Raw genomic sequence first — 22,324 nt, forward strand, 5'->3', positions numbered from 1 at the left:
TTGGCAGGCGGCCGCCAGGCGCGCACGGACATGGCGAGCGATCGGTCATCGCACTCGATCGGGTAGCCGTTGTAGACGGTCCTTGCTGCACTGACTGCTGCTGACCCCAGGCCTGCCAGAATCTTCCTGTAGTGTCATCATGATCTCCATGCGGCCCTGAGACTGAACAATCATATATATACTCATATATATATATAATATTATATATATATATAATATAATATATATATATATATATATTATATAATATATATACTATATATATATAATACATATGGCTCTATTTGGATTAGCACTCAAAATCAATGGTGAAGATACAGTTCATTTTCACTCCGGTCAATAAACAACTTATCACATACAATCTATCAGCCTTATTATTGCTCAAACGTACTACCCACTTCTGAACATGCCACTGCCTACTTACCTACACCATCACACATGAACCACTTTCGTCTCGTCCTCTAACCCTACTCACTCGCCTCTCACTCACTCGTCTCCAAACGTCACCCTATAATATAATGCTTACTACTCGAGCCAGCCGTCACTTTCTTAAGCACACTCTCCCATCTCGCGCCACTTCACCGCGCTCCACTCGCTCCTTCGCTGCACTGCACACCTACTCGACTCTCGACTATCGCCAGGCTCGGTGAAGCCTGCCTTCATTCGCCACCCAGGTCTGAGCATACCGAATCACCACCCCAATGCAACTGCAATGAAAGCCATCCACCCCTCTCCGAATCTCCTCTTCCACGCGCACCCTTCGCATGCACACACCGACCAGTCACCCCAGCTTCCTCTTCAACCACGACGCGCCCCCCCCCCCCCCCCCCCTCCATCCATCTGCTAAACTTTGACACTCGCACTCTCCCTACTGCACAGCCTACCCTCCTCGGCCCGTCCCCCCGAGCAACACCCACCTGAACAGCCAAGTCAACGTAACCCCCCAACCCATGACAGGACGTGTCACCGCTGATCCTGCATGCCCCCACACTCTGGAAATCTTGCACAACTTGAATCTCAGCCGCCCATCCACAGTTTTGTGCAACCAATCATTGAGATTGAGGCAAAACAGAGTAAACAGGAGCTTGCCAAATCATGATTATTAAGATTCTAAATGTTGTATCATAACTATAAGGTCGTATATACTGCTTCTTTCCTCAATGTGTTTGGCACTTTGTATAAATATTAAATGAATTATAATAAATAATTGGTAAATATGAGTTAATCTCTTTCTTAGTTTGACCATGCACACCACACACTCGCTATGAGCGGTTTGTTGATCACCGCCTGTTTTCAGTTGCCCAATCTGCTATGAGATTGGTCAGCCAAACTAGGGGATCCGCGAGTTTTGCAGCACAATCGCTGCATCAATCTCGAGATTGTGCAGATTCCAAGTTTGGGTACGACATACGCACACACACGAATTTAGGACGAATGCCACAGATGGCTAAATGGTGAGAACGGATGAACAACAAGGTCTACAAACAGCAAAATCACACAAATGGCAAGAACCACAAACCGTGATGACGTGCAAACAAAAAAGGATGTAAGAACAGCGCGAACGAACTAACGGAGATAACATAGAATCGCGTGAACGAACTAAGCATGGACGATGAGAGGCAAAGAAAGAACAACAACGGGACAATCGATGTGAACGAACAGAACAATGCGGAGTGACGAGCAGCCACGGCGGATGACCACAGGAGGACTCTCACAGTCTAGTTGGTAGGTAGTCGGTGAGCTCATCCTGTTCTTCAGGAATGTCATTACACTTTGTTGACGGTCTGAAACAGGTCGAAGGTGTCGCCGACGCCGAACAATGCAGCGAGGTTCTTAGCGCGATGAGCCTCGCATGGGTGTCCCGGGTGTCTCCGTCAGCTGATGTAGCAAGCTGTCCCAGCAGCTTCTCTCGACATTCATTGATGTCCCGACTGCAGCACGAACAGTATTGAAGCAGTGATAGCATCTGCGCTGCAAACACTATAGATAGGTTAGAACAACGGCACCTTCTGGCGTGTCCTAACTGCACTGGAAAAATACCACAGGGTTACAACTAGTGTTGTCAATTGGTTGTAATTTCGTAATCGATCATCGGTTGGACCCAAGTAACCAATGATCGTTACAATCGCTTGTCCTCGAGTGTGAATGCCTGCGTGCGTAACGTCGTGTGCATGTACGTGTGTGCATGTATGGTGCTTGTTTAGCCCTGTTTACTGCTTGTTTTGCACTGTTTACTACTGTGTGTATAATACATGTATTTAATAAAGGATAACTTGTATAGTAGCGATGATATCTCTGATTCTCATCACTTTTCCAAGTTTTCTTGTTCAAGTTTAAAAAAAAAATTTTTTTTTTATGAAATCGATTATGGATTTGGATAACCCAGCGTTTGGTTTGAGCCACTGTTCAACCGATGATCGAGTATAATCGATGATCGTGACATCACTATTTACAACAATTACTTCTTCTGCAGTGGCTTCTGCAATCCTCCGATTTAAATGTTAACAATATTAAACGGTGCAATGGCGGATATCTGGATAAGAGCAGTGATTACTATTGCCATTCTGACAGCTGAAAGATTCCATGGAATAGCATCTCTCATTAAAGTGCATATCTAATTAAATCTAGACATAGCACGCTATCTATAACCATGGCACTGCCTTATAGTGTGATACAGACAGTATTCGGTGTAGAGTATTTGACAGTTTATCGGGGAAAAATAGGAGATTACCACCAACCTTTCCTTTGGCTTTAATAATAAACCCAGCAAATTTACATCAAAGACTCTACGAAAACATCTTGGCTAATGACCAGTGAATTGCATACTTGTACTTCATTGCATTAAGTTTTTGCAATGCACGGCTACATCCAGTACAGACTACAGGCTGCAAATCTATATGAACGTGCTGTCCATAATACAAGTACTTCGCCTGTCTGAACGGATGATTATACAACCAGCTGTGACTGCGGGTTCATTACTCAGTATATTTATGACAGCATCACCCTTGTAATACTAATGATGGGCAGTAGATGAGGTGCACGGATAAAAAAAAACCTTAGCAATTAGCAACATCTACAGCATCTGTAACAGAGTACATGTAAGCTAAGATAAGTATGGGTGTATTTTTGGACGCAGAATATTCATCTCCATATGGCAGTCTATTGCGATTGAAAATATGCTGCCAAAAAACAAACTTGTCTTAAGTTTACAAATTACTAACCATAGACCCTCTACTTCTCTACAACATTTCATATCAAATCCCAGCTATCCAAATAGTTTTTGAAAATATATAAATGTGTTCTTGATAAATCAATCAGAAAGATCACGTACACTGACATTACTATATTTAGTCTTTCGACAAAATTAGAATTTTAGGCAAAGCTATTCGATTTTAAAATGTAATTTGATTTTTGGTAGACACAATAGGCTATTTCACTGTTTAAACAATACAGTCACCAGAACCAAGTCTTCGTACTTGTAGCTATTCTTGGCAACTTGCAATAAGTCAACAATATCTACAATGTTTACCAAAGGCAGGTGGGAAAACTCTTTTGAGACCAACATATCAGCTAGCATATATATAGTTCTGAAAAGAAATGTGGGCTACTACTACTAGCGCTGAGAGGGTCTACGTCCCCCAGGGTACTGCCGGAACGTACCCTGGGTACGGTTCGGTATACCGGAACGTATAACAGAATTACCTGGTACTATCTAATATGCCGGACCGTACCTCGCCTACTCCACTAACGAGTCTAGGAGTTGGCCTACGCCTACTCCCTACACTAACCCTAAACCATATCAAATAAGTTACCAGGTACGTTCCGGATACTACAGGACCGTACCCAGGGTACGTTCCGGCAGTACCCTGGGGGACATAGACCCGATGAGCGCTACTAGCTGGCTTTGGCCAGTTATTTTATTTACATGATATTGATAAATCACTATACTGATGATGAAAATTATACATACATTCACATATATGCTAAGCTTATATGCAAATTGATTGCCGTCTAAAGGTATTGGCTCCAAAATACTGTAATGGGGATTGTCATATGACAATATTGGTCTGTACTAGCTATGCCCTCTACCATATTGTGGACGTAACACAACTCAGTGTAGCCAGCAATGATATAAAGTAATTGTTCTGATGCAAAGTAATGATCACTTATAGTCATACTTTCTTTCGTTACACGTTATTACCTTCTGCGCTGCCACCAGCACTTTGTCAAGGAACCTAAGCCACTCGAAGACGAAGATCGGTCGCTTGGTTTCAGCAATCTGAGCAACAGCTTGCTCGTTCAAAGTCAGACTATGAGCCAACTCCATCATCTTCGAAACTTATTCATCAACCTGCTGTTCGGATAAAAATATTCTCAATTAATACTCAAAGTTAGCTAGTATTAGCAGGTTAGGGAAGTGATCATGATTGGTTGGACTGGCTGCTTGTGATCACATGGATGAAGTTTTTACAGGTGGAACCAGGCATGCAATAAGCAATAGAATTGGGTTTTTGAGGGATGATATCAGGGGCCAAGATTGCTGGATGTAATCATACATGATAATACTAGCTATAACTTTTTATATAGTCGCTCTAAGTTCTAACACTAAAACTAGTAATGACATGATTATACAGACGTCAGGAACATAGAGCGACAGAGCACACGTCTAGATAGCAGCCTTCTACACGCAATATATAGCATTCCCATACGTCCATTGGTTGCTGCTAAAGCGCTCTATAATATTTTACATACTACAAATTGGCAGGATTATCTTTTGGCACCAATAATTTATAGTCAAGCGGTGGCTAGCAGGAGATAAAATAACGGGTCATAACAGCCATCTACAATATACTCTCAACTATAGGCAAGAGTACAATAAACCTCTTGTAAGCTACACGCAGTAATCATTCACGTGTCTCTCAATAGCTCACATAAAATAGAAAACCTATACCTTCAAGCCTATTGGCTAGGTATCCAGCAAGCAGACTAACTCTCTCGCTGTCTCTAAATAAATATATGAGAGGTGGTGGTAGCAGCAGTGGTCTGATGAGGTGTGTAGAGAGCTGTGCCTTATATACATATTGACATTGCGATATGTGAGTGCTGTACCTAATAGCCAACTGTGTAGCCAACAATCTAACATTCATCATAGGATTACTATTCTTTTATATTTATACCGTGAGAAGCCAGTATTTTAGACTATAACTATATAATAAACTCAGCATTTGCTGGTATCCATCTATTAATACGTGGTGATATTTGGTCATGGGAATATTATTTGCCAAAACATAGATGGTGTTCGTCAAGTATGAATGGGGGGGGTCCTAAGCAATGGACAATGCAGTGTTTCCCCTGCATTGACACGAGCGAGGCGCGCCGCTTCGCTCAAATTCTCAGCTGCCGCACAGAAATTTGTCCAAAACACCGCCGCGCAAACGAAAATCATTCTTCTTCCATAGAACAGTGAACATTTCCGGGGGGCATGCCCCTGTACCCCCCTAGCTGGGCGAGCACCTGAAGTGCTTGCTTTGCTAGGACCTCGCAATGCGCAAACACACCAAGAAAATGTTACCACCTCACAGACCTTTTTGGCCAGGGGAAACACTGGACAATAGACCGACAGCGAGGTGCGACGATGCCTGGACCAAACTACCTTCGTAAACTAGAGCACCCATTGACAGAATCTTCAATATTATAAAAGGCATCATCATCATCATCAATCATACATTCAATCATCATCATCATCTTCGTTTATAGTCCATCTTTTCCCGTGCCTGGGGTTGGACTTGCGATGACCTCCTCCCAACTCTCGTCTTGTCGTTGATCCTTCATCTATATTCAAGGTTCTTGCAGATCTTTCTGCACTGTCCCTATCCATGTTCTCTTTGGTCTCCAACGGTCTTTTTCCAGGGATCTCTAATTCTTTCCACAAACCTCAGATCTCCTCTCTCGTCTCCTTCTAACATGCCCAAGACCATTGTAGCTTCTCTGTCTAAGTTCTATCTGCTGTACTCTCCTTAAACCACATCTCTTTTGCCATCTCTTCACTGGATATCCTATCCACCATTTAACTCCAGCTATGTATCTTAGCATTCTTTCTATCACACCTTCAAATACATCTTCAACTCTTTCTGTCATAGCCCACACTTCACCCCAATATAACAAAACTGATCTTATACAACTTCATAGACATTGCCTCTGATCTTTAAAAGAATACTTCTGTTTACTAACAAACTAGCCATCTCTCTCCATTTCTTCCATGCAGTCCGCTACTCTAACTCTCACAGTTCTCTCTCTGTACCCACCTCACAGTCCACCATATCACCAGATAGCAAAACTCATGAACTTCCTCTATGTTTCCTCCCATAGTCCTCAGTCCTCCTTCACCTTCCCCCTGACATCCTCTTCTGCAAGCCGGGCCCGCGAAAGTTCTGGATTCCCTTTACACTTTTCAGGCCTGCGCATCTTTGGTGAAACCATTTGTTACACTCTATGCATAAAATGATTTACTCCCACTCTCTCTCACAGCATCTCCATGGCATCTTCCTGACTGCACATGGTGCTCAGAGCCTTTTCTGTTACCTAATCATCTTTGTTTTCTCCAATTTTACTTTCATTCCTCGTCTTTCTAACCCTCTCTCCAACTCTCAAAAGCTTCCAGTGCTTCCTGTTCAGATTCTGCCTGTCAATACCATTCATCTGCATACGCTAACTCCCATGGAACCCTTTTCTGTTTTCTCTATTGCCTCATCCATTACTATGATGAACAGTAAGGGACTATACTGAGCCTTGATGTACCCCTACCCCAATGTCAAACTCCTCTGCAGTGTTAGAGCTTTAAATAAAAAACACAGCTCGCAAACTGGCGGAGTGAGTCAATAAGTTAAACTCGCCCAAACAGAATCAGTACTCTCGCCCAAATTTAAAAACAAAAGCTTGTCAAACAATGAGTGAAAAAACACAAAAACACCATGATTTAACTACACATGTAACTTCATTGATCACTTTCTCAAAAATTCAAGGGCACATCTCATCTGAAAGTTCCTGTTTTCATTTTAATTTAATTTACTTTTATTCTCGAGCTGCTTCAATGAAATGCCACGTTACGCCGATTTTATTGACTTGTTAACACCAAAGCCAACGTGACTTTTAAACAATCCTGCACTCCCCCCCCCCCCCGTACATCAATCAATATGCCGCCCATTATATTGTTGTTTGAGCTTATGCGTACATAAACAGCATGAATGTAGCTCTTTACAGTTGTTTTTCATTATATTTTTATACATGTAACGTCCGTAACAACTTTAATTAAGGTAATCAGACAATACAGGAGTGTTAATTTCAAACTTGCTATTCATGTCTATATATAATGGGGGCAGACCTACATCAACATAGTTAGTAAAAAAAACTAAAGGAAGTAACTTCACAGAGTTTTACTAATATGTACCAATTTACCAAATGTAAAAAAGTCATGTCACAACGCGTAACATCCGTAACGCTTGTTTCTTATGATTGTGGCTAATTAATCAATTAAGCTAAAACAAAGTTGTTTTACTATTACACTAGAGTGTATATTACATGTATAATAGAAAATAAACTGTTATAAGTTGTTTATCAATTGAAAGTGCAATTTGCATGTAAACGTAACGTCCGTAACGGGGAATTGGCCATATGTACCCACGGTAGTTTTAGGTTGTTTAGTATTATGTTATATTTTTATATGAGGTATGTTTTAGTTAGGGTACACTTCAGGACCCGGTTCCACAGTCGTGGGTTAACCTTAACTCTGAGTTAAATTCCTTAACTCAGAGTTAAAGTTAACTCAAGTTAAATTCTGTTTCACAGTCGTGGATTAACTTAACAACTCTGAGTTAAATATGCCTTAACTCAGAGTTAAAATTTAACTCTGGTTCGAACCTGGTTTAACTCTTAACTCAGGGATTAAAAATGCTGTTTTTTACGCTTTTAACGCCCCATGCAGTTCCGAAAAAACAAAAAGAATATCGCAAACACGACGACCCCATTTTTTTTGACACTTCCTGTTAACTCACATATGTTTATCGTTGGCAAAATGAACAAAGAACACCCTCACCAGTACCCTTGTCGATTTAAAGGGCCTACCCCCCCATTTACGAAAAATTAAGTAGTTTCAATGGGCCCCATGTTCCTATCCTTGAACCGACGGTACGTGTAAGCATTTTCATAAGAATCTGCATAATTTATACATAAGAAACAACTTACATTTGATTATATCAGGTATTCTTCGATATCATCCTTTAGACTTGAAGATTAGTTTCTACGAGGTTAGTTAGTCTAGATACTACATAGAGCTAATTAGTTTATCTAGTACTGCCCGTGTTCGAATCATCCCGCTTGCTAACCATATTTATTTACGTTTGTTAATTGTTCGCTGACCGACGTGACCTATAGATGGCGTACAACACGATTTATTCCCATCCTGAACATTCGTTCAGTTTATAATATTGTTATCTTGTAACAAATTCCTCGGTAGCTGCAACTGGTAGAGCGTCTTGCTAATATCCGTGAACGTCGCGGGTTCGTCATTCCCGAGTTGGCTAAAAAAATTATTTTCCTTGTTTATTATTTACCGCCTGCCGGGTATATAAGATAACTCAATAACAATAATAATAATCGTCGCATATACTGTTTTTTGCACTTGTCGTAATATTGTTTTGTTAGCTTCGATGTCAGCACACTCTTGTTAAATCATGTAAAGTTCCACTAGCAGTGCCTTTTCTGCACTAGAAAATTTGCTGATCGCTTCTTCATTCCTACCATTGCTGCGTTTAGCTTGTTCCGTCTGCTGCTGGCCGTTTGTTCTATTGTTATATATTGGATATTATGGGATACTAACTCTGAGTTAAAATATTTAAACTCTGAGTTACTTAACTCAGGATTTAAACCATGTTTATGAAACCCAAATTAACTCGGAGTTTACTAACTCAGAGTTACGCGAGTTTAACTCAGAGTTAGTCTTAACTCAGGGTTAAAGTTAACCCACGACTGTGGAACGCGGTCGCAGTAGTGCAAGCTGGTACACTTGGTACACTTTGTTATACATATAGTACCTCGGGTACATGTAGTACCTGATACGACAACGACCCTGTCAGCTGCAATAAGGGAGAACCAGAAGACCTAAAGCATTTCCTGTTAGTTACCCCGCATCAAACACCTAAGGAAGATCATGTGGACAGGCTCAAGAAGTGGGGTACCCCTGCACAGCTGGAGGAAAGGCAGTGATGCTCGCCATCTTGGGCTAAATGAACATAGATGTTATGGGGATTGGGTAAGCAGGTTAAACATTACTTGAATCAGCCTGGAAGCTCCAAAACAAAATCTCCCGGTAATAGTGAAAGTTACGGTGGGAAACTATTCAAAAATAAAAGGGAAACACCGATTTAAAGGTTCCCGTTCATACATGAACATACATGGTACCAGAAAGTTAATGAAGACAAATCGATGTAACGAAATTGTCTTCATTAACTCCTGATAGTAACTATATAGTACTAGCTCTAGTAACTATAGCCCGCGTACAGTTGCCGCTGGACTTATTGGAGCAGCCATTAGGGTGCGGCGGGACCAACTTACTCACGCTTATATCGCGACTATAAAACGTCTGCTGGTAGGCAATTAATGCCTCTTATCCGAAATGAATATGTCTCAAGTTATTCAGCTACTAAAATTTAACCTGCTAACTACTTACGTTGAAATGGTCTGCTTGCGGTAATTTCTCGGTGAACTAACATCGACTCGCGAACTTCAAACAGCACTTTTTGCGCGGCCGCCAGTGCGCGGGCCTGCAGCAGGCCAGCAGCGCCAGTGAGCGGAAGCTATGTATTTCCGCCTGTGGCAGAGTGGGCGGGTTGGGTTTGGTTGTGGACAAAAACATTGTTGTTGTCAAGTAACAATTTAAGCGATCAAAAAAGATTGTAATATTAGTTTTGTCATGAAAGAAACAAATTAATTATTAATTTTTGTTACTTGACAACAACAATGTTTTTGTCCACAACCAACACAACCCGCCACACCTCACGTGCGGAAATACATAGTTCCGCTGACTGCAGAGTAAGTTGGTCGCGAGCATTCGTAATGGCTGATCTATAGCCAGTGGCAACCGTACGTGGCGCTATAGTTACTAGAGCTTATACTACTACTAGTACTACTAGTACTAGTACTAAACCGACCAGGCTCTCCGACTGTTAGACGTCGTAGTACACGTCTCACCAACGTATAGACCAACAAGAGCCGCAGACGTCTGGGCTCATCTGAGGTGTTGCTACGATTATAAACGTAAAATTTCAGTGTGGCGTAGTACCACATTTGTTAGGCGCAGATATGCAGACACGCAGTTGCGCGTACACATCATGTTAGGACACGCCCACTATCGCAGATGGAGGTAGGGGGGAGGGTGGGGAAGGGGCGGAAGGGGGGGGGAGGGGGGGGGGAGGGGAAGGGGGAGGGGGCTCTAATAGCAAACAGTTCACTCCTTTGTTAACAGTTCAACAAATCCATGTTGAACCCTCCTCTGAGGGTCAAAGGTTATCACACTTACTTTTCGCCACTGTCAGTGGAAAGCACATTCATGGTCCTTTCAATAAAACCATAAAAATAGTAGGTCACCGCTGAAACAAAAAGTTTTTCAATCGCGTCGCGTCACACCATGTCCTCAGAAAATGGTCTAAAATCTGCCCATGTGCCCCATTGACCGCTTGAGCTCTGTGACCTCCAATTTCGGCAGCCAGTGATGGCTTTCCTACCATGATGCTTACACCGACTATCACGAGCCTACTAGTCGAGCCGTTTAGATTTGTGCCGCAATTTCTGCATTTCCTCCTATACCTTAAGTTAAGGAGTGAATGTTCCCCTTCTTTTACACCTCTTGACCTTTGACCTTTGACCCCAGCTTTCGACGGACGATCATGCGATTCTACAAGCTGCATCTGACTATGTCAGATGAGCTAATAAATTGTGCCCTAAAATTTTTTTTATTTTGATGTTATTTTAGCGCCCAATAGCCTTCCATATACAAAACCTGTGAATAAAATAAACGTGATTAAAGAGGAGAATACTGCATGACAAGTGTTTTGTAATGTAGCCTGTACTTGTGCTCGTAGGGTCTATGTCCCCTGACCTCTGTTTGACCTCGCTCGTTTAGCTATTTCTGACTAACCTAACCCTAACCCTAATCCTAACCCTAACACCTAACCTATATAGTATTATATTATATATTATATATAGTTATATTAGTCAGAAATAGCTAAACGAGCGAGGTCAAACAGAGGTCAAGGGGACATAGACCTTATCTGCTGTACTTGTAGGCAAGATGTTAATAAAGCGACGGCTTTAGTTTAGGTATTTCTTTGATTTTCTATGTAACACGGCCGTAAATACTAAATAGTGAAAAGGTTGTCGTGCATTTTGCATTGCACGACAAAATTCACAGGTTTTGTCTATGGAAGGCTATTGAGTATTGGGCCCTAAAAATAAAATAACATCAGAATATAAAATTTTTTAGAGCACAATTTATTGGTCTAGCCTAGTACTACTAGCACCTAATAAAATTAGACTTACGTTATAATAATGATTTTGCTGGTAGTGTGATGTGTCTCGATTGTAGTTTAATTGACAACTCCATGCAACTATTGCGGTCCACATTAAATGATTGATAAATCTAGTAACATAACATTAGCATACACACAGTAAAGGATTGTTCATCTTACCTCCCGTCAGAAATGAATCACCAAGATCGTATCTGCAAAAGTTAAATAATCACCATTACATATCATTAAAAAAACAATATCACGTAAATTATCAAAATACTGCTTTGGGTGTTTTTATGTATTTAATCTAAGAAGATGTCGATCTTACGCAGCTTTCCATACGTCATTTGCAGCTAACAACTGACACCATAGGTAGGTACACAACGCGTAAAAATGGATTACAGCAAGTGGGATCACATTGAGGTACGTTAAAGTTTGTACGTCCTAATTTGTAGTTGCATGTACATTATAGTTTTATGACATCTTGTATGTTTGCCCAAAGGTGAGTTTACTCGAGGATAGGCATAACTATAGCAGTATATATTGTGTTGCTGTTGACCCTCACCCTGTCCAGTGCTCAGTGCTCTACTCCACGCTTGCCAAAGCCGACAGCGTCTCTATAATCGAAATACCGTACCGATTACGTCACCGTAAATCACAAAATACAAGTGATTCTGTTTACTTTTTATGGTTAAATTGCTGCATTATACTTCCTATTTTACTATATTGTTCGATGTGAACACACACTCGATCGTGACTCATACAGGTTCAAGGATAGAGAACATGTTACATCATACATGGGTCCCAATAAAACCAATGTCATTTACATCAATATAAAGATGATATTATTAAACGGTATTGCTAGGGTTAGAATACGTGTATATTGACGTTAGTCACACAGCCTGGTCGGGTTAAGGCATAGCAAGCAATAAATGTCAGGAACATAATATCAAATCGTCCAGGTTTTTTGGATTTTTAACTAGTTGAGAAACAATTTTATCAGGTAAGAATTTGACGATACGTTTAGTCCCATTAGTCATTACTCATTAGTTCTTACTTTTAATGTGAAAAAATGGCAACAAAAATTTTACAAATTTTACCATAGAAAATTCGTGACGTAGTCAATTTAACGCGGCGAGTGTAGATTCGTAGTAGCGTACTTACTAATCCGCTAACGTAACGCTCTCCACAACTATAACAACCGTATCCGGCTGCGACAGCTAACATAAACATCTTCATGCATAGCTCTAGTAACTATAGCCTGCGTACAGTTGCCTGCGGCAACTGTACGCGGGCTAGCTATAGTTACTAGAGCTACTTCATGCATGACTGTGTACTTTATTGTCAATTTGTTAGCATATAATGCAGTGCAATGAGGCTGTATAGTGGCTGTATCTGATTGCTGTGTATAGTGTGTATACTGTGTTGTATATATTTTACTTTTTTGAGTAACAAATTACAAACCTATGAGTTTTGGCAGGTACTAACATCTAGAGTTTAGACAAACACATCACGACAGGGTTAAACATCTAAATGACAATTAAACAATCTAAATGATCTTTTAGAACATTATGGAATAAATCTGCTTTTTAACTTAGGGAGTATAAAAAACTAAAAACCATTGTAAATTATCCATTTTCTTCTGAAATTTGCCACACTTTTACAAATAGTAACAATTTCCGTGAAATGCATTTACCTGTTGGTAAGCTTCATGGAAAATATTTATTAGCTCATCTGACATAGTCAGATGCAGCTTGTAGAATCGCCTGATCGTTCGTCTGTCCGTGCGTCCGGCCGTCCGTCCGTGCGTCAACAGTTGGGCACAAATCTTAACCGCTCGACGCTTACGGTCACGATATGGTCGGCACATCTGGGGGGGGGAATCGTCAAAACGCAGTGGCGATGTCGAAGCTGGGTCAAAGAGTCAAAGGTCAAGAAGCGAGGTAAAAGAAGGGGAACATTCACTCCTGTAACTTAAGGAATAGGGAGGAATATGCAGATTGCGGGCACAAATCTAACGGCTCAGACCTGGCTCGTGATAGTCAGTGTTATAGCATCCTTGGAGGAAATGCCATCACCTGTGCCCGACCGAAAATTGGAGGTCCACAGGTCAAGGTCAAATCGGGCACAGGGAGATTTTAGGACATTTTCTGAGGACTGGGTCTGACAGAGCGATTGAAAACTTTTTGTTTTTCAGCGGTGGACTAGCATTTTTTAATGCTTTATTGAAAGGACATGAAAATGTACCTTCTGCTGACATGCCGAAGGTAGTGTCGGATAACCTTTTGACCCCTCAAGAAGGAGGGTGAAACATGGGATTTTGTTTACTGTCTGTTAGACAAAGAATTTGATCTGCCGGGTTTGCTAAGTAGAAATTATACATGCCTGAGGATGTCATGAGCTACACATGTCACAGTGAAATTTCAAAAGCTAAATTTGTTGAAGAAGGTTTCATGCTCCTTAAATCGGTTATAATTCTATGCGATTCTTGTTACTGTCAGATTGTTACATGTAACGTATGCCACTGCCAGTGGCCACTGCAGGTGATGTAGGTGGTGGTACGGTAGTGTTGCCTGCGATTAATTGGTTACAGGTGGCAGCTCTCTACTTGCCGCCTGTGTAGGCTTGCGGCAGGTAATATGGTATGAGTGCTACCTATTCTTCTCTTGAAATATGTTGTTGGCTACTACGTACGATGGGAGCTTCCAATCTTTAATCTGAAGATCCACTTAAACCGTACGCCGCCATTCTGCGTGGCAAATATTCATATAACGATTCCAACGGAAACCATTCCTTTGAGCAAGCGTTCTGATACCATCCCTGAGTGCATTGCCACTGTTTCGGGTGTATGGTGAACACATTTGGGACTAACAGGGTTTACTATAGAATCCCACCCCTCCACCACAGAGTCACCGCAGTAGACGTTAGATGAGCGCTGTCGCTCCGCGGCACTTGCTTGATAAAACAGCCGATTGTTGTGGAATGGTAAACAGTGATAAAACAGCCAAGCTGGTTATGGAATGGTGAGTATAGAGTTTATGCTGATTTTACTTAGTATTGTGCTTTTTTCCTATTGTAAAAACTTGAGTGGGTGTCAGTTATAATGTTCTTATATTCCTGTTTAATCCATGATAGATCTCTGATGATGAAGATGATATTCATCCAAACATTGACACGCCCAGCTTGTTTAGATGGCGGCACCAAGCTCGTATGGACAGAATGGAGGAGCAACGTAAAGAAAAAGAATCCATACAAAATAGCGTTACTGAGTATGTATAAGAATCCAGATGTATTTTGTCTAGGATTGTTTGGTGATAGTTACCTATTTTGTTAGCATGAAATCATCGAACTATGGTTAAACTTCTGCTAATAGACAACGGATGCGCTTGGTTATTTCTAGCTTACAAAGAAAGAAGGCTGAGATGAAGAAAAAGTTAGAAGAAGCTGAAACAGTATGTACAGGCTTGTTATTTGGTCAGCAGACCCCTTGCCATTGCATGTACATATTACTTGCATGTGCATGTGTAGAGTAGGTCATATAACCATCATACCCCTAGACAAAACGAGGGCTTAGGTTTTATCGTTTATTAAAGTGATGATCGGTAATATCTGTAGCTAGTGATACTTGTGTTTAATGTAAATTATGCACTAAATTTCAAAACTCACGTTTAAAGCACCTGAAGTAGAATTCGTTGTATATCGTGATGCTACCAGCCAGACCACCTACTAGCTGGCATATATACCACCTTTTTGTGGTCATAACTCGCTGATTAAATCACATGTGTTGTTATTTGCTGTTTTGAACTACCGCATTTGATTAGTCCACCATAAAAATAACCAAACCTGTCAGTCTTGCTGATAGTAATCATTACTTATAAGTCAGGGTGCGAAATTAACGGGAGTCCGGAGTCAAATACTTCCTGATTTACTGTCGGACTCCCTGATTTGACATATGCAGGAGTCCGTGTGACTCGCTGAAAATTCTGCTATATACTAACAAGTTCGTTCCAGAGCACGGCCTCGTGGTATTACCGTATTTTTTCAGCAAATGTCAAAAGAGAATTTGGCAGATGTGCAACTGCATGAATCTTCGTAATAAGCACATGAATTATTGTTAATATCTTTAGTTTTGAACTTCAGACTGCGGACTCCCTCATTTTGCTGCGGACACCCTCTTTTTAAGGGCAGGGAGTCCGTTGGACTCCCTTGTTTAAAAGTTAATTTCTACCTTTGTAAGTGCTTGTAATTTGGCACTTTTGTAATAACACGCAGTGGAATTAATTTCTTATCTTTGAGATGTGCAGTAAATTAATCAAAGGTTATTATATTCATAGGGTCAGTTGAATATGGATAAGATAAAACTGGAGGTTGAAGAAATAGAAAAGCAAGAAAAAGAATGGAGGAAGAAAGAGGAAGAATTTGCCAAGAAAGAAAGGGTAAGGCTATAAACCAAAAATGAAACCATTTATTATAATGTCATAACTCGCCTTTGATGTTTAAAGATTGCTGTTTTGATGTAATTATGCCATTTATTTCTAGCTCACTCCACTGAATGTGGATACTCTGAGCCATGATGCCTGGCAGAAAACTGTAAGTCACTAGTAATAGTAAAGAAACTTTACACTAGTAGTTATACATAAGCATTCGGTGGTTTCACATTTACTGCATAACAAGGCTTGATTTGGGTTCATATAGATTATATATTATATGGATTTCGTTATTGATAACTTGTAATTTTTTGTACCAAGATTATCAACAAACCACCGGCGAAGCCAACCAATGTAATACTCTCAGAAGAAGAGCAGGAGAAAAAGCAGGTAGTAAATCGTCAACTTTGCTGATGTGACCTAAAGTTTAAAAAACACATATGCTTGAATCTTAAGCTGGGTTTACACTGACGATTTTATGCAGGCAACTTGGCGTTTTTCTTCTTTCTACCAACCTCTCTATATATGTTCAAAGCTCTTACGTTATCGACCGCAAGGCGGCAAACGTTTTCAACATTTGACCCGTAGCGTGCGCACGGGGCGACGCGGATACGCATTTTAGCATGTATTCCATGCTGCCAGTGTGGCGCCTAAAGCAAAAATGTGTTTTTTCCCTAGGGTGGAGGGACACACCCTTGATTGCTGTTCTCTGATTGGCCACTTGGCAAAAAAACGTCCAACTCGCCTACTCCGAGTCAGCGAAATTAGAACATGTTCTAATCTCCCAACTCGCTGCTATCAATTGGTTGGACGTCCGACTTTTGCATTTACACTGCCGATTGTCAGTTGCCAAATCGCCAAGTTTGTACAATTCGGCAACTCAAAATCGTCAGTGTAAACCCAGCTTTAGTTAATAAACCAATTCCAGTATTTCTCTTTTCCACCATAATGTATTCTTTAAAATATGAAGACTGCAGTGGTATTGGAATCAAGTAGTGTCAACAGCCAGTGATTAGCACCCTGGCATTATATGTATTTGCCGAATCCATGATTAATTCAGTTTTGCTGAAGCTGGCTGCTGTTATTTACCCACTTAAATAGCACTGCCTCAACCATGAAAAAAGTCGATGAAGCAGCCTTTCATAGACATTTTTATGTCAAATGGTAAAACTGTGGTTAGTGAACTGTAAGCCATCATTGACATGGACATAACGTGCATAGGTGTGATTACCCACTCGTACTGGGTATTTAAGAGTGTGACAGGAAAACGTAGTTCATTATTGATTTGCATTGGGTTTTAAGCTGGAGTCTCATTTCAGAGAGAATTCATTAAAAAGTACGAGAAGGACATCAAGAAGTTTGGTATTATGAAGAAGTGGGATGTCAGCAAGGCATTCATGGAGGAGAATAGGCACCTTGTGTGTGAGGAGACGGCCAACTACCTTGTTATCTGGTGCATAGATCTGGAAGTGGAAGAGGTATGTCCATGTATCTCATTAAGGATTCATTGTACCACCAGTAAGCCCTGATCAGTTGATTAGTGAAGAGTAGATATAAGGCGCGTTCACGCGCACGTTTTTGGCCCGAGCCTAATTAGGCCCGCGCCAAATTTGGCTCGAGCCGAGCGTTCACACGGACGGTTTTTCGGGGCCGTGCTGAGTTAGCATGAGCCAATTTGGTCCTATAAAAAACGTCTGACCTGGCCCGAGCCAAATTTTAGCACCAGCTAAATCGGTAGAGTGGTAGATGCCGCGAGTGTCGAACGTGTACTTCGACGAAATAAAGTCCAAAACAGTATAAAAATTCGCATGTTTTAAACATTGATAATTGAACTCGGAACGGAAGTAAACACTGAATCGTACACAACGCCATCTCGCTACAGACAGTATTTGCTTGCGTACGTGTGAACGCTCCGACTCAAACCGGCCCGAGCCAAATTTAGCCTGAGCCAAATTTAGCCCATTTAGCTCGAGCCAAACCATTACCGTGTGAACGCGGTAATAATGATCTTTTTATCTGTTACAATCACCCTATTATCCTTGCTTACTAATACTGTACTTTAGACCATTAACTTTATTTGTGACAACTACACTATTATCCCTATAAACTTTGTTTTGTTACCTTACATTGTTGCAATTACAGTGTGATGCCATCAGTATTTCATAAGAATTTGTGGCCATTGATGCTTTCAGTATTTTGTTAACTGTCATATTATACATGATCTTGATTGGGCCTCCTAAGAGATTCCCTAAGATCTCCAAAGATATCCTAACATGCCAGAGTAAAACAATCCTAACATGCCAAAGCGGTCCGATTCATTTTAGAGTTGCGTATGAACGTTTGTTACTTGATTCTCCCATGTTGTTGAATTGCAGAAACATGAGTTGATGAGTCACGTGGCGCATCAGACGATCGTCATGCAGTACCTTCTGGAGCTGGCCAAGCAGCTTGATGTCGACCCCAGAGCCTGCATTGGCAGCTTCTTCACAAAGTAAGCACACGTGGCAGCCATTACATTCTATACTACTGCACGCGATCAAGGTCAATGCGGTCTCTCATCTCTCCATACACATACATGTACAGCGAGTAGATGTTTATATATTTTGTACATGTTACTATGGTTAGGCAGGATTGGGGAAATTCTACCCAAATTCGTGGTTTTCAGATGGCCACCTGGGTCATTTTAAGGTCAGTGCAATCCTTGAGAAAAATTCAAAGGGGGCCAAAAAATCTTAGGCAGGTAGAGCTGGGAGAGGACAACAGCCAGTTTTTTTGCAAGTAAAGGAGATTCTACTAACATATTTTACAAATGACAGTTTGTCTCGTTATGGGCATTTTCTAAAGAATCAATATATTCTCCAGAATGTTCTAGAATGGAATATTTCACAGAGTGGGTTTAATCACATTTCTGGAGCAGAGCATATACCCCGGACCCCTCTAGGGTTTCATAGTTGTATATTAGCCATTCTCATTTCTGCAAGGAAATGCACTCATTTGATGTATGTATTACATGACAAATGGATAGGGTTCAGTATTGGCTGATGTTTAATTCGATGCTTATTAGGATCAAAACTGCTGACAAAGTTTACTTGGATGCATTTGAGGACGAACTGAGATTGTTTAAGGGACGGGTTAAAGAACGTGCTGAAGCAAGAATAGAGAGAGCCATGAAGGAATATGAGGAGGTAAGAAAAAACTACAACAGTCTCATAGATATATAGTGTCGTGGGAAGGCGTCTCTAATTCATACGCGATGGAACTCGCAAGAAATATATTGAAAGGTGTACAATCAAGGTAGGTAATGACACATTCAGCTTGCTTACTTGTGTATACTGTAAGTTACTCATGCTGTACAAGTGTGATGACTATGGGGCTCGTTTATAAAGGATAGCGAGTCAGTTTAACCTCAAATGGAGCACAGTTGTGCTTATCCACCTAACACTGCAGTGGTTTGCTTTCAGGAGGAGAAGCAGAAAAGGCTTGGCCCAGGAGGGTTGGACCCAGTGGAAGTCTTTGAGAGTCTTCCCCAGGTATGTCGATCACTTGAATTACTTGAATTGAATGGATTATAAGGTTAAATCAATTGATTAACCCGTATAAATTGCTTATTCCTCCGACTTGTCCCTGGTGCCACAATTTGATGTTATCTGAAATCATGTGCATTGTTGCTGTGACTTTAGATATTGAAGAGCTGCTTCGAGACACAGGACATACCGCTGCTGCAGAAAACTTTGCTGGAGCTCCCCGAATCCGATGCTCGATACCACATGAAGCGCTGTGTAGACTCGGGGCTGTGGGTTCCTGAAGCCAGTGCCAAGGAGGAGCTGGAGAAAGGTATGAGCAAGGAAGAGGTAGGCAAGGAGGAAGAGAAAAAGAAGGCTGCTGCTTAATGGAGATGTAGGGGGCAAATAAGGAGTGGCTAGAGAAGGGAAAAGGAAATGAAAGCTGCATATGACGAGAAGTGGAGGCTGATAATCGGGAAGGTGAACTATTGGTTTGTGTTAGTCACCTTTCAACTACATGTTGCAAACAACTTTGCAGATATTCTTCAAGTTCCAGTATGAATCGTGACATTGTTTAGTGTGTACCGTTTCAGCAATGGCAGTGCCGAATTTTTTTAGTGTGTTAACTCGTGTATCATTTATTTATCAACTGTGATCCTGGTTAATATCATATATATATATCAGTTTTTGGAATAATGATTGATTTCCTGTTAAAAATGAAATTTTAAAGAATACGAATGTTTGTATATTGGCATATTTTTTGGCAAATATCACTTACACATTCATTGGTTGTATTTTTATGTAAGCTGTTTAAATTCAAGATGTGTTCAAAAAAATTACAAGAAAAGAAGGAAAACTGACTTTACATTGTTTATCCCAGTGATGCGAGTTCGTTCCACTCAAAAATAAATTGACAAAAAACGTTCAGGTTTAGCAAAACCGAATGAAAGTGTCTATAAACTTGGACCAATAGCCGTGGGAGACATTTATGCTGCCCCTTGACTATTCTTGAATATAATATCTATTTTGCAATTTTCACCCAGAATATACAGCAGTGCTTAGCATCGTTACCCCCCCCCCCAGTGTTTGGTGCATGTATGGTAGACACGGAACCATGCAGGATTCCTGTGTCTATTGATTTGCTGCTGGCATAACTGCAGGGATTTATGAATCGACATTTCCACCAATATTTAGTGCATATGACATTTTTTAAAGTAATGTTTTTGTCTATAAAGTCTATACAGGATATCCCTACTTGTGCGATAAAATGACTGAAAAATTCGAGAGCAAGATGAATGTATAACACTACTGTTGAGCTATATTTATTCAATCATAGTCAAACGATTATGTACTGGAATTGTATTTTGAATCTTACTTCTTTATATGATGTTACTCACAATATAAAATGTGCACTAAACACCTACTACCAAAATATCATTGCAAGCCTGCAATCTGTTCAATGTGAATTACTACAATGTAACTACTTAAATGTGAGTAATCTTAAATAAATTGCAACGTTTTTTATGCTTCATACAACATGTCACTGTCATCATTAGTCATTCATGATGTGGCTAACTAAAGCTGAGAGGGTCTATGTCCCCCAGGGTACTATCGGAGGGTACCCTGGGTACGGTTCGATATATCGGAACGTACCCTGGTACTATCTAATATGCCGGACCGTACCTCACCTACTCCACTAACGAGTCTAGGGAATCGCCTATGCCTACTCCCCAACGCTAACCCTAGCCATATCAGATAGTTACCAGGGTACGTTCCGATATATCGAACCGTACCAAGGGTACCCTCCGATAGTACCCTGGGGGACATAGACCCTATGAGCCCAACTAAATGTAGGCAGACACACTGGTCACATATTTAAAAAAATGCATCAAAGTTCTAGGATTAACCCTTGGGGTTAAAATCCTGGGATAAATTATCTTAAGTAATATATCTCACACCAACACCACCTTAACAACAACCCCTGTAGACCATTTAAGGTCACTGTCATAATGCCTAAGCAACAATTAACATGCATTTCTAATCTAACAAAATGCCTTCACGCTTGATATAATTATTCACCAAGATTCCCAGTAACTTCACTTGCAGGTAGTATTATATTAAGTCTGGCCATTTGAGACATGATTTTTAGGAGTTCACAAAATATTTTTACTACCTACAGCATCTTGGGAAATTACATATTAAGGTACTATGCGACACCACGTGTAAATAGGGAAACGAATGTACGTGTATGCATATATAATCGAAACTCAATTATCGATTGCGTAGGGAGGTTTCATCACACAATACTGAGCACACCTCACAGCCAGCCATTTGACGATTCATTAAGTTCACTTGCATTTAAATGCAATATGAATCACAGATAGAGATGGTATGATGAACTTTTAATTGTCGCTTATTTTACGGATCTTGAAAAATATCTTACAAAAATACTTTTGGTAAACATGCGCATGTGATGATAGAATGACTACACCCTCAACAACTACAGTAACAAGCATTGAAAAGCAATTGAGATACAATTAGGCACTGATGCAATCCGAGACAATGACATGATATTCATTAAGAAATTAATAGCATAAATCTACGCTCCCTAGAACACTTGCATTGAAGCCTCAAATAGGCTTGCTAGTTGTTCTTCACTCTGCTCTCGGGGAGCTAATCTTGTGACTCGCTCCTGTGACAAGTAAAAACACTGGGACGTTAGAAGCAAATCCAGACAATAAACCAAGAGTACTGGCTTGGTTGTAGACAAAGCTAAGCATAAATAACAGATATACAATACTCAGACTATATTATATATATATATATATAGTCT

General features: G+C 40.6%; 2 protein-coding genes across 2 annotated transcripts in view; one reads left to right on the forward strand and one right to left on the reverse strand.

The window, feature by feature from the left end:
- Positions 1–11,733, reverse strand: part of LOC106816534 (HEAT repeat-containing protein 5B-like) — a 41,537-nt gene extending 29,804 nt beyond the window's left edge. The window contains exons 1-2 of the mRNA XM_014821160.1: positions 11,593–11,733; positions 4,202–4,351 (exon numbers count right to left, since the gene is read on the reverse strand). Coding sequence (XP_014676646.1) covers positions 4,202–4,330 — 129 coding nt within the window. The 5' untranslated portion in view covers positions 4,331–4,351; positions 11,593–11,733. The remainder of the gene's footprint in view (positions 1–4,201; positions 4,352–11,592) is intronic.
- A 172-nt stretch (positions 11,734–11,905) lies between these two features.
- On the forward strand, positions 11,906–21,024 carry LOC106816537 (hsp90 co-chaperone Cdc37-like). The gene is made up of 11 exons (XM_014821162.1): positions 11,906–11,984; positions 14,697–14,830; positions 14,962–15,013; positions 15,896–15,997; positions 16,101–16,151; positions 16,310–16,378; positions 17,308–17,466; positions 18,364–18,479; positions 19,053–19,173; positions 19,450–19,518; positions 19,669–21,024. Exons 1-11 carry the CDS (start codon positions 11,955–11,957, stop codon positions 19,876–19,878), a joined length of 1,113 nt encoding a protein of 370 aa, XP_014676648.1. The 5' UTR covers positions 11,906–11,954; the 3' UTR covers positions 19,879–21,024.
- Positions 21,025–22,324: the final 1,300 nt, after the last annotated feature.

The sequence above is a fragment of the Priapulus caudatus genome, unplaced genomic scaffold (genome assembly GCF_000485595.1).
Source record: "Priapulus caudatus unplaced genomic scaffold, Priapulus_caudatus-5.0.1 Scaffold1406, whole genome shotgun sequence".
Lineage (NCBI taxonomy): Eukaryota > Metazoa > Priapulida > Priapulimorpha > Priapulimorphida > Priapulidae > Priapulus > Priapulus caudatus.

Excerpts from the sequence above, each read along its gene's own strand:
- LOC106816537 (XM_014821162.1), top strand. The coding sequence starts at position 11,955 with ATGGATTACAGCAAGTGGGATCACATTGAG. Across the intron at positions 15,014-15,895 it reads AGTTAGAAGAAGCTGAAACA|GGTCAGTTGAATATGGATAA; the intron begins GTATGTACAGGC and ends TTATATTCATAG. Across the intron at positions 17,467-18,363 it reads TAGATCTGGAAGTGGAAGAG|AAACATGAGTTGATGAGTCA; the intron begins GTATGTCCATGT and ends GTTGAATTGCAG.